Below are 11732 nucleotides of genomic sequence, written 5' to 3'. Positions count from 1 at the left end.
TGCTGAATGGGGAACTGAGCCATAATTAGAAAACCACTGACTGGGGCCACCTAAAAAAAAAAAAAGGTTCCCGCAGATGATTTAAAAAACATGTGGTTATGGTAAAAGCCATTGAAAAAAAAAGAGACATTTACACAGAGATGGGTGTTGCACAAGTGAGCGAGCGGCTGAAAGGGCTGCCTTTTAGCAGGAAAGAAAAGAGAAGCCCGAGGAGGCTGCACAGATGCAACTCTTTCCTGTTTGCTCTCATTAATGTTTGCACATCACTCTGTGGCATTCAGGACACTGGGGATCTCGTAGGATCTCTGTTGCCTTTTCAAGACAGCCTCCTGTAGGATGGTGGACTTTTCTCTTTCTTGCACTAGAGCCGGGATGAAGACCCACTCTAGACGATGTAGTCATGGCAGCTTGAGACGGCATCAACCATCATGGCCCTGTCCCTCAGGAGCCTCGGCACATCAATTAAAGCCTCAGGGCTTAAATAACTTTTTTCAAAACCCTTCCCAAAAGAACCTATCCCAATGAGCTGGAACCAGCTGCTTTCTGTGGCTTCTCTCCCATCCCCTTCTGCCTGCAAGACACACACATACCAAGATACAAAATTGACAAGTCACTTTTATTATACAGCAGGTGATCTTCCCAGGAGAGGGTAAGTGAAGGAGAAATGCCAGCAGCTCTCCGGGGGAAGGATCCTTGGCTTTTCCTCCTTCCCCAGGATCTGAGGGAACACTTGTAGGAATGATACGGGCCCCAGCACACGGCTTGAGAGGACAGGCGCTGAAGTCCTTCTGAAGGGCACCAGGCAGAAGTACGCAACAAGGGCAAACTGCTTTGATCCAGAATAAAAATCAGAGGGCATCATCACTCTTTGATGGGGGCCTCTCCAGACGGGTCAAGAGCCACTCACCCTCGTTTCGCAGGAGTCACTGTTCTAGCGTGTTTACTCTGGAGGACAAGGGTCACGATTCTGCAGTGCTGCTGCCCCAGGGGTAAAGAGAGAAACCCTCTGGTTTTATAGACCTTGCCTCCCAGAATCCCACTGCCAGCAAGGCTCCTGTGGGATTCCCAGGGGTGGCCCAAAGCACAGATATTTGTTTAGGAGTGACAGGAAGAGCTGCTCACAGATAAGGCAGAAGCTGCAGAAGGATCCGGCTCATTCTGGGGTTGTGCAAAAGGAAAGCGGGGGTCCAAGCAGTGACTGTTGCACAACTGGGGGCTCTGGGTTTATGGATCCTTGTAAGGAATTGTTTGTGCAGAATACCCCTGGCTTGGGAATCTGTCTTCACAGAATGCTTTCTAAATTGCTGGTTATTTTCCAGGAAAAGCAACTGGGTTTTAGATGGTTGTAAAAAAGCTCCTGTCCCTCTGATGCCTCGTTACAGGCATGTTGGCGGTTTCCTAACCTCACAGGCCAAGACACCCAGCCCTACGCTCCATCACAACAAAGTGTCCCCTTGCCTTCCCAAATATTTTTCTTTTTGCCTTTTCTAAAAACAATCATTTCCTCTTGAGTGCAATTCTGGTGAAACAGGTGGCAACCTTCCTTACCCATCCATCCATCCATCCCTCCCTCCTTCCCACCCCTCAACTCAAGGGCAGAGGGGTGGAGGGGATGAACCCGCTGTTCTCGGTGGTGTCCCGTCCCGTCCTGTCCGCCTCCTGGATTCATGCAGCTGAAATGAAGACAAATATAAAAAGAAAAATGGGCCTTACAAACTCAAAATGGATGGAATGTTATGGAAGACAGAAAAGCATAGAGAGACAAGCAACACAAGATGAAAGGAAGTGCTTGCCTATTCCTTTATTTGAGTCAGGAGTGGGACCCAGGCTTTCTAACTCCCCGCCCCCCAAAAAAACAACCACCACCAAACACTGAACAGAGTAAGAGAAGCCTCCAGGAGCAGCAATTCGCTCAATTAAAATGATCTGTTTTCCACCCAGCCAAAATATCCCTCTCCTGGAAGAGTAACTGATCTAGTTACTGCTGTGTCATTCCCCCCTCCCCAACCCCGCTCACCATTTAGGATTGATGCAGCCCACGGGCAGAAAACTAGCTCTCAGGCCTTGCCTACTCTTAATTAAAAGCATTTCTACATTAACGTTTACAGTATTTTTCTCCCGGCACTTTGCAATGAAAGCAGCGCTTAATAGGCAAGGTTGAAAGAGTAGAGGACCGGTTTTGGCCATCAGTGAGTGAAGCAACGCTCAGCCTGACCTAGCGCGAGATAACTCCTCTGTTTAAGTAACAAACGCTGCTCCGTAAAGTGCAAGGCGCCGGTCGGGTCTCTCCCCTCCATTAGATTATAATGTGGGGCTTTCTTTGGCAGTTATCAAAGGATTCTCCGTGCCGGGACCAAAGCTGCTTACGCTCAAGGGAGAGCTCCTAATCCTAGTTAACAAGGTCTCAGCGTCTCGGAGATGGCGTGGCAACAAAAGACACTTTCCGTTTCAGCCATGCCTGTTTCCTAGAAAGAGAGAGGACCAATGCCCCCAGAAACCTCTGTGTCTAAGGGTTATTCTCCCCTGGGATGAAATAGAAGAGATTAAGGTCAACCCTGATACAAGCTGCCATGTTGGTCTCATCTTGAGTAAAAATTCTCTGGCGGGGGGTGGAATGCCTTATCAACACAAGCGCTATTTCTAGAAAACAGAGTTTGACCCTTTAGGGATCCCTGATCCCTTCTTTTCTGGACCCCCGGGGAGAAAAAGAAACGGCAGCAAGCAAGGTTGTTTTCAAGAAAGTATCTCGGTAGATCCATTTGCTAGCCTACCGTAAATTTTTAATTTGGCATTTTTTAAATTCAGAGATGGTTGCCAGGAAAAATGAGCAAGCCTCTTCTACTAAACCACACATTTCTGGCCCAAACTGAGATTCCCACCTCTTTCTTTTTTAAAATTCCAAATTGCTCACGGATATCCCAGCCCACTCAACTGGCACAGGCTCCACCGTGGAGCAATGCTTGCACCCTGAGATTCTTTCATCTGATTCAGAGTTCTTCAAAAGAAGAGTGCCACAGGCAAAAAGAAAAGGGGGGAGAGAAATTAAAGATGAATGCAAGAAGAAATGAGCGAAAAGAAGCAAAGGGAAGGAATGAGAGAAAGACATAAGGTGGATGGACAGATACATGCTTACGCAACACTCCCACTATAGGCATTCTGTACTTTACCGCCCTAAGGAAGAAGGCTGGACGACTGTGTGAGACCCATGGCCACTTTTAATGGTGACCCCGGGACATCCGGGTGGTCTGGAAGGTGGTCCTTTGTAAAACATGGGACAGATCGGAAGTGGACACTCAGCTGCAAGCCCTCCTGACCAGCATCCCAGCCAGAAATATGCCATGAAATTAAAGCCCTCTGCCTTGCCTTAACAGTCCCGTTAATGTGGGTCACGCGCGCCAGGCCCATGCCATGACAAGTTCTGCTAGTGCTCCTTCACCCAATGTTACTTGCAAGAGTGATGAAGATCCTAAAGCATTCAGACAATGGGAAACTTTTCTCATTTTGAAAGGGGGGAAAAAAACCCAAAGGGAATCGAAACAAGAGATTCTGAATTCTGTGCTGACTCGCCATGTTCCCAGCTGGGTGGCTGTGGAAGTCTGGAACAGATGCATTGCTTGTTATGATTTCACTCGACGAGGGCAAAACAGGATACATGCGTGTGCCCAGAAACGTTTAATTCTTTCTTCACAGAAGTGCAGAGACCTGTGCTTTGGCAAACCCTCTCTTGAACTGACATGGGCTTGGATGTCCTTCAGAGGCACCGCCAGGGACATGAAGAGCCAAGCCAGCCAGCAGCTCTGTTTCCTGCCGCCCTTGCTCGTTCTTGACCTTCAGCACCGCCAGAAACATTTCACCCGGGCCACCAGACATGTAGGCGGAAGGGCAGAAACCACGGCTCCCTGGGGAAGCACCAAAACTACTTTCGCTTCTGCTGGAGCACAGATCATCCTTTTTCTATGCTCAGGAAATGGAATTTGTATCCTGCTGCACCCCCTACAGGACAAGCCTGTTCGAAAAATACTTATCTCTCTCTCTCTCTATGCACATAATAAACACATTTAAAAGCAGTCACAATCCTTTTTGATGGACAGTTTGAACAGAGTCCTCTCTAGCTGCTTTGCACCCCACCCTACAGCTCGCTCTCTCTCTCTCGTTCCCTGACCCCGGAAGACAGAAGAAGAGAAGGAAGCTCTTAGGCAACAGCAGAAGGGTCCCTAAACAAACATAACCAGGTCTTTACATGTCGCGTTAGAGAAAGCGGCTAGGATGCTGGCGAAAACCACGTCTGGGGACTGGGACGCATCAATGGCTCTATGGATCCCACGTTTCGAGTAGTAGTCAATCAGCGGCAAGGTCTGAGTGTGGTAGGACTTCAGGCGAGTCTTCAAGGCGGTTTCATTGTCATCCGAGCGGCGAATCAAGGGCTCCCCAGTGACCTGGTGAGAACAAGGAAGGCATCCGTGATCAGGTCTTTTTTTGGGGGGGACACACAGACATGGTGGCACTGGGCCAGCATGACCTGCCTTCAAGGGTGGGGTCAGATCCCATAGCTAAGAAAGTGCCAGCAAAGAAAATAGGGTGGGGGTGGCTGCCAATGTTCAAGTTCATGGCATGGACACCCACCCCCACCACCCTCAAGAGGTCTGAGGCCCTATGTGCCACTCTGGAGGCAGGGCCCTCCTAGAATTTGTGCGCTGCTATCTAGAATCTCAGTGTTCTGGAGGCAGGATTATTTTACCCCTCCTTTGAAGCCACTTTGTTATGCAAACTGCATGTTTGCTCAACATTGAGGTGGAGGACAAACACACTGAGATGCAGATCTGCACCTTCACTTGGAGACTGCTCATCGAGGGGAGGGGTGAGAAGCCAATTCAAATGCTACCCTGAAAGACAAGGAACTTAAGCCACCATCATCCTGGCTCTTGAGAGGCTCCTTCCATTCATTCTTCTTTGTGTTTGTTCTGAGCTATAAAGGGCCAAGGACCCCAACGGCCCCTCTCCTCTCAGCAGGAGATCAACCAGGCCACTCTGGGGATCAAGGAGATCCCAAAACAAACCCTGCCTCCTCCCCAGCCAGCTGTTGAGGTCTGTTTTGTAAGTCAGGGAACATTCAGTAGATCCCAGCTGCTCTGAAGGAAAGAGTCAAAACCCTTCAAACCTGTAGGGTTTCCATTATGATTCTCAATGGACTTGTCAAGTCGAAATCCAAAATCAAGTCAGGAGCAAGGCAAATCAAAACACAGCACAGAATTGAGTCTGGACGTCTCTCCTCTGTTCTGAAGGACATCTCAAAGCTTTTGAGCAGGGCTGGGGAAAGTGTGACTCTGCAGACATTGCTGGACTACAACCTCCATCATCCACACCCACTGGTCTTGCTAACTAAGGGTAGCAGGCACTGCAGCCCTCTCACATCTGGAGGGGCACAGATCCCCGAGTAATTTGAGCAGAGTCTTAAAGGACAAGAGATGAAGTGGGAAGGGTCACCTACATCATCTTTCAAGGGGACCTTGGGAGGGTTGAACTCCTCGTGGTACGAGCGGCCGCTTGCTGGGTGGATCAGCCTAGAACAGACCAGAGGAATCAGCAGAGTTTAGCCCAGACCTGGTTGAGGAGAAGAGTTAAGGAGCAACATCTAGACTCATGAGGAAAACATTGCAAACGATATCCCGTGCGTGCCCAGAGAAATGCCTCTTACCGTCCAGTAATCCTCCGGATCAGTAGGGAATCATCAACCTTGAACTCAATGACCGAATCTAGCTTCTCTTGTCTCTTCTCCATGAGATCATCCAGCTGTAGTATTTGGGGGGGGGGGGGAAGAGAGGAAAAGAGGAAGCTATTTTTAACATAAACAACAGAGAGAAAATTCCAATAAAAGTGAAGCGAGTCCCCCCTGGAGCAAGAGATGCACCCCAAGGGAGCAGGGCTCGGGTTCAAAACTGGCATCCAATATAAATGCCACAAGTGGGTGCAATTCATGACTTTACAGAGAAAACCACCTTCTCCTCCCTCTTTCCCTTCCCCAAGTGACCCACTTCTATGAAATGGTTCTGCCCTTGGGCTCTCCTGCTATTCTGCAAGACTTTCCCCTATTCTCCCCCAAAACAATTGCTGTCTTGTATTCATTTGTTCCGAGTAAGGAAAAGGGAAGGAACTCAGCCTTTGAGAAAAGGATGTGTTCCATCTGGGAGGAGGGAATCATCACGCCTCACACCTGTCGCCCTCACTGTCTCTTTCAAGCCCCCCAAGACAACAGCCATGCACAAGGGAATGGCTGTCGCTCAGCAGTAGACCAGGGGCTTTATTTGCAGATGGTCCTGGGTTCAACCCTAGGGATCTCCAGGCAAAGACAGGAAAGGATCCTGCCCCCCCCCAAGGGCTGAAGATGAATAACAGACTGATGGAAGTCGATAATACTGGGTTTGGAGGAGTAGAGATTTGACTCTTATTTACTCCTGAATCTTCTATCAATCCGTTCTCAGCAGGTTAGCACTGCTCAGCTGTAAAACCTCCAGGCCGCACAGCAGCAACGCAATGAATTAGACCGTGATCTTGGAGAATGGGCTGGGTGACCTCTTCCAATCAAAAATCTGGAACTGCTGGGAAATCTGGAACCTAACAAGGTCTCACTGGAAGTAAGATAGCTACGGGCCACCAAAACCGAGGGGGGAGCTCTCAGGGCGCATCTGGATCCACGTACCATCTCCGCTTGCCGCACGGTGCGTGGGAACCCGTCCAAAAGGAAGCCATTTTTGCAAGGGGGAGTTTCCAAGTTTTTCTCAATCAGCTCCACCACCATTTCATCGCTCACCTTGGAATGGGGGGGTGGGTGGGTTGGAGGGGGGGGGAACAATGGTGAGGGAGGGAAGACAAGACAGAACTTTGATACTGTGCCCACGGTGGCAAACGTCATCTTAAAGGGATGCTACAATGATTATTCTTTTAATGCTTTTGTTATTTTGCTTGTTTTTAGTGCTGCATGTTAGTTGCCTTAGGCACCTTTTTCTCTCTCCTCCCAATGGAAAACTGGAACAAAAATGTTCACGATTCCAAACTATTAATGGCATCAATTCTTGGGCGACAAGATGGAAAACACGCTTCTAGGGTGCCCCCTGCTGCAAATTCATTTTTTTGTTTCCCTTAAATCCTGCCAGCTACGAAAGATATTTGAAACTCAAATGCGAAGAGAAAAACAAGAGCAAATGAAGGCCCCACAGGGACCTTGCTCACACTCAAGATGTGCCAGTCCCCTCTGGTTTACTCAAACCCTGGGGCCTTCCCACACATTTGGCTTTGAAAGAATCAGCGACTGAAAGCAACATCTGAGTCCTTTTCTCAAACACAGTGGGCTTCTTTCAACCATGTGCTGCATCAAGAAAAGCATACTGCTCTGGGGTCTGGCTTCCAGACAGACGTTGGGTTTATGCTCCCTTCTCCTTGGTGTCTTCCACAACAGTTTCATATATCAAGCTTGAGTTCAATTGCACATTTCATCCATATGCACATAGACATTTCTATCGTGGTTTTGAATGTTGAATGGAATCCTATCTCCCATCCAAGGACTTGGGTGTGGTACACAGCCAGGCCAGAATAACAGCAACCCCTTTATCTAGACTAGCCAGCCATGTGCACAATTCTCCTGTGTCTCCCAGCCCACCGGCATTGCCATGCCAGCTTGGAGTGAAGGTTCCAGATAAGGATGATCATGGCCCTATTCTGAAGCCATAAAGCCCTCAGCAAAGCCTGGTTCAGAGGCTACCAGATGAAAGAGGGGGAGGGAATGATATTTACACACCAAGACCAGGTCCTAAGTAGTCTACAGAGCAAGAGCCTAAGCAGCAGTTCTCAAACTGGGGTCTCTCCAGATGTTCTTGGACTGCAACTCCCAGAAGCCTTCACCAGTTGCTGTGCTGGCCAGGATTTCTGGGAGTTGCAGTCCAAGAACACGGGGGGGACCCCACTTTGAGAACCACAGGATTAAAGGGATCTTTTGTCATAGTAATTTTTGCTGGCATGAGGCTAGAGTAGGCAGCCTTATGATTTAAAACTCTTCTTAAGGCCAGACAGAGAACAAAGCTAATGGAAAGCCCAGACCAGGGAGAGGTGGCCTGTAAATGTGAGTGGAATGCAGTTCTCATCATCCTTCACCACTGGCTATGTGGGCTCTTGCTGACAGGAAATGCCGTCTAACAAAATATGAGGGGATCACATTGTATACACTTCTCAACTTGACTATGAACAATATATCTAGGTTCTTCTTCAAATAAGGCCATTTCTTAAAGCCTGAGAAGGAGGCAGAAATCTCTCCCCTAAATACTGTATGTCCTCTGAGCCTTCCGCAAGTCAAAGTGGGGCTACCTACTTTGCTCAGTAATTAGAGAATGCAAATTGAATTATCAAAAATATTGAGAGGGAGAAGAAAAGACACCCCATCTCCCTAGCCAGGAAGGTCACCCCTCTCCTAAAACTTAAAAAGCCAATTTAACTGGAATGTAATAAAACTCATAGAAACCAAGCCTTACTCTGTATAATTGTTCTGTAAATCAAAATTCAGGTCCAGATTGGCTGGATGGATAGGTCTGCAAAGGTTCTGTGCTGGATTTAGAAACCCAGTGGGCATGTCCAACACGCCTCCCTGGCTGCATGTTTCCAATTTTCAGGGAACTAATTGAAGGGTCAACAGATATTGCCCAAGCGCCAACCAAGGGCTGGCAGCTACCACAATCAATACAGGGAGGCAATTTCCAAACCATTGCTATTAACAAAATAAGCTCCACAAGAATGGCTCAGGGGCAGCAGCTGCTCCAGACCTACCAACTTGCCAGCATCCATGGTCTCCTTCAGTCTCTTCCCCAGCTCTGAGCCGGAAGCCACCATGGCCCTCAGCATGTCCCCCGTTGCCAAGTGACACACGCAGTAGGTTTCGGCAAGCCGAGGAGCCTGAAGGGGAAAGAGCAGAATGAAACCATGAAGTTGCTAGGGACTTTTGAGACAAACCCTTCGCGATGTATTTGAAAAAGACCCTCAATTTTGGATACATTCACCTTTGAGATCCTTGTGATTTACAGTAACAGAGGACATGTGATGGGCTTATTGTGAAGGAGTCCAAGAGGTGTCTAACTACGCTCTTTGTACTAACCTTGTAGAGAACAGTGGCTGATGTTACTGGATGAGTCATTTTGCAGGGAAGGCAAAGATGACTCTAGCCGGTTCTTCCAAGCTTAACTTCTCTCCCTCCAAGCATCCATCGCTTCATTCAGTTAGACGTACATCAGTACTGGGTTCCCCAACCCTTTGTTAGCACAAGCACATTTTCCATCCCCTTCATTTAAAACCTGGTAGACGCTTCACTCTTTCAGTCATGCATTTTTTAAGAGCTTTGAGAAGGAGGGAAGTCCTATGAATCATGGCAGAGACACAAAGGAAAGCCCTTTGAAATGGCAGGTTTTTTTCATGTTATGGAGAGTAATTTGCATGCAAGGCAGACATGGGGATCAAGGGCGAGTCGGCTTTGCCCCAGGAAGACCTGATGGCAAAGAAGCCAAGCAGGAACCACAGCATATAATGAAAGAGAGAGGACAGCCTCCTTTGAAACTGGGCTTTTACCAGACCCTTCACATTCTACTTGGCTTATTTCTTACAACGCAGCACCACTCTCTCCTGGCACTCAGCCCTGCTGTGTTCCCTGGCATTCAAACTGCTGTAACAGCAAGACAGCTGAAAATTGGTGCACAAAAATTAAGCAGATAAAAACCAGTTACACCAGAAATTGTAGTTTTAAAAAAACATGGCAGCAGGATTAAGGCACGCCAAGGCACCCCACCCATGAAGAGGAGGCGGCTGTTTGCCTTAGCAGAAGCACATGCAATTCATCAGGGGAAAAGAGGGTGAGAAAGACACCCTGCCCACCTCAAGTTCTTGTTTCTGTCGTTGCCTTTAAGGGCAACGGCTTGTGGATGTTGCAAGGGTTGAGGGTGACACATCTTTCCTCAGCCAGGGGTTGCTCAGAAGATAGGGAAAGAAGAAAACAGCCACTCTCAAACTGCTTCCCTTTGCCTTCTTGTCTCTTTCTGTGTGTGTGTGTGTGAGACAGAGGTTTCCTCAGTTCCTAATTCTTACCTATGCACAGCCTGTGGAAACTTTCCTTGTTTGGCCTCCAAACTCCCAGAATTTTGAGACAGGCTATTCAAAAAATGCACTGTAAAAAGCGTCAGGTTTATCAGGGACCCGTCTCCCGGTTTATACTACATCATGCATTTGCCACAGTTACTAAAATCACACAAGCCACATTGACGGAGGCAATATACAGCCAAAGGAACATAGATTTCAGGTGTGCGAGATCTATTTGGATGCCAACCCCCAGATCCAATAACAAAGCAGCTAACAGCAAACACAGAAATGCTTCGGAGTTTAAGAATGACAAGCCAAGGAGTTTAAGGATCAATGAAATTGGACAACCCTCACTGTTGCTCCATACAAAATGAATGCTTCTGCTCCGATTACCCCAAAGGCTCAGAGTTTCTGGAATAGAATTTGCAGCTGGTGCAAAAGGGTGAACCTTTTTCTTGCTGCCATGGTTGGATTGTAGAGATAATTCTTTGCTGACTGATTTCAAGTCAGGCCCAGGATGTCACCACATCACAGATCTGCCTCCTGATGTAGGCAAAGAGCCAGTACTGGATATCTCAAGCCAAGTGCTTGCTGGTTTATCGAAGCCAGTTCTCTTTGGGACAAAGGTCTTCCTCAGCTCAGCGGCTTCAACTTCTTCACCACAGCGGGAGTACAAGCCAACAGCAGAAACACGCACGTGACCAGCCAGCCCCCTGGCAGTTCTCAGGTGCAAAAAGTACACGTGAACCTATTGCACTAACCACAGGCCACTGCAGTTGGGGAGTTGGGGGGAGGGAAGAAAGGGGTCTGTCCCGGACGCCTGGGTCCTTTAAGTAGGAAGGAGGGGAGGGAGGGGAGAGAAGCCAGGGCGAAAAGGCACCCCCACACACACACAGAGAGAGATTTCTTCCTTCGGGGGCATGTAAAGGAGCGCTTCCCGCGTTGGTCTCGAAAGAGCCAGCAGGTGTAATGGTTAGGGCTTTGAACTGGGGGGGGGGGGAGAGGCTCAGGAGGCCTGGGTTCGAATCCCCACTTGGCAAAGCCTCAAGGGCGGCCCTGAGCCGCTCCCGCACAAAAGGCCGCCTGAGAACGGCCTGGCCTCCCTCGGAGGATGGAAGAGAAAAGGGGAAGGGAAGGCTACGGATCGAGGAGGAGGAGGAGAAGGAGGAGACGGAGCATCTCGAAGACATCGGGGCTGCCTTGATGGGGAGGGGGGGGAGGGGACGCCCCGCTCCCGGACGCCTGGGTTCCTCCTGCGCCCCTGGGCGCGCCGGACTCCTGGGTCCCTGAGAAGACCACGGGCGGGAGGAGGGAGAGGAGGTGGGGAAGAGAGAGAGAGGAAGAGGAGGGAGGGGGCAGGAGGGAGGAGGAGGAGGAGCCCCCGGCTCTCGGACGCCTGGGTCCCTCGGACGCCTGGGTCCCCCCTCACCTGAGTGCCCTTCCCGGCCCCCGGCGGGCCTAGCAGCACCGCGCGGATGCCTTTGCGGACCCCGCGGCCCAGGCTCCCTCCTCGCCCGCCTTCCGCGCTGGGAGACATCGCAGCAGCAGCACCAACAGCCGCGTCCTCCTTCCGCTCTCCTCAACAACTTCACGACGCCGCCCCGGAAGGCACCCCGAGAGGACAC

The 11732-nt window shown here is 49.5% G+C and overlaps 1 protein-coding gene across 2 annotated transcripts; it reads right to left on the bottom strand.

The window, feature by feature from the left end:
• Positions 1 to 590: 590 nt before the first annotated feature.
• AK2 (adenylate kinase 2) lies at positions 591 to 11716 on the bottom strand. Of its 2 annotated transcripts, XM_020800565.3 has the most exons (7): positions 11537 to 11715; positions 8812 to 8937; positions 6698 to 6808; positions 5696 to 5790; positions 5489 to 5561; positions 4241 to 4436; positions 591 to 1673 (listed from the first exon to the last, which is right to left on the bottom strand). In XM_020800565.3, the coding sequence occupies exons 1-7, from the start codon at positions 11642 to 11644 to the stop codon at positions 1666 to 1668; spliced, it is 717 nt and encodes a 238-aa protein (XP_020656224.2). In that variant the 5' UTR covers positions 11645 to 11715; the 3' UTR covers positions 591 to 1665. The 2 variants fall into 2 exon arrangements, with proteins under 2 accessions (XP_020656224.2, XP_020656223.2); XM_020800564.3 differs by lacking the exon at positions 591 to 1673 and having other exon boundaries at positions 3198 to 4436; positions 11537 to 11716.
• Positions 11717 to 11732: the final 16 nt, after the last annotated feature.

This window comes from Pogona vitticeps, chromosome 9 (genome assembly GCF_051106095.1).
Source record: "Pogona vitticeps strain Pit_001003342236 chromosome 9, PviZW2.1, whole genome shotgun sequence".
Lineage (NCBI taxonomy): Eukaryota > Metazoa > Chordata > Lepidosauria > Squamata > Agamidae > Pogona > Pogona vitticeps.
Note: the sequence above shows the minus strand (reverse complement) of the source record. Positions and strands in the feature narration are given on the sequence as shown.

What these genes read in the sequence shown, in the direction of transcription:
- AK2 (XM_020800564.3), bottom strand. Translation starts at nt 11,644, where the DNA reads ATGTCTCCCAGCGCGGAAGGCGGGCGAGGAGGGAGCCTGGGCCGCGGG. An exon ending in CCGTGCGGCAAGCGGAGATG is followed by an intron (nt 5,791 to 6,697) that starts GTACGTGGATCC and finishes CAAATACTACAG; the next exon opens with CTGGATGATCTCATGGAGAA. An exon ending in ATCCGGAGGATTACTGGACG is followed by an intron (nt 5,562 to 5,695) that starts GTAAGAGGCATT and finishes GGTCTGTTCTAG; the next exon opens with GCTGATCCACCCAGCAAGCG.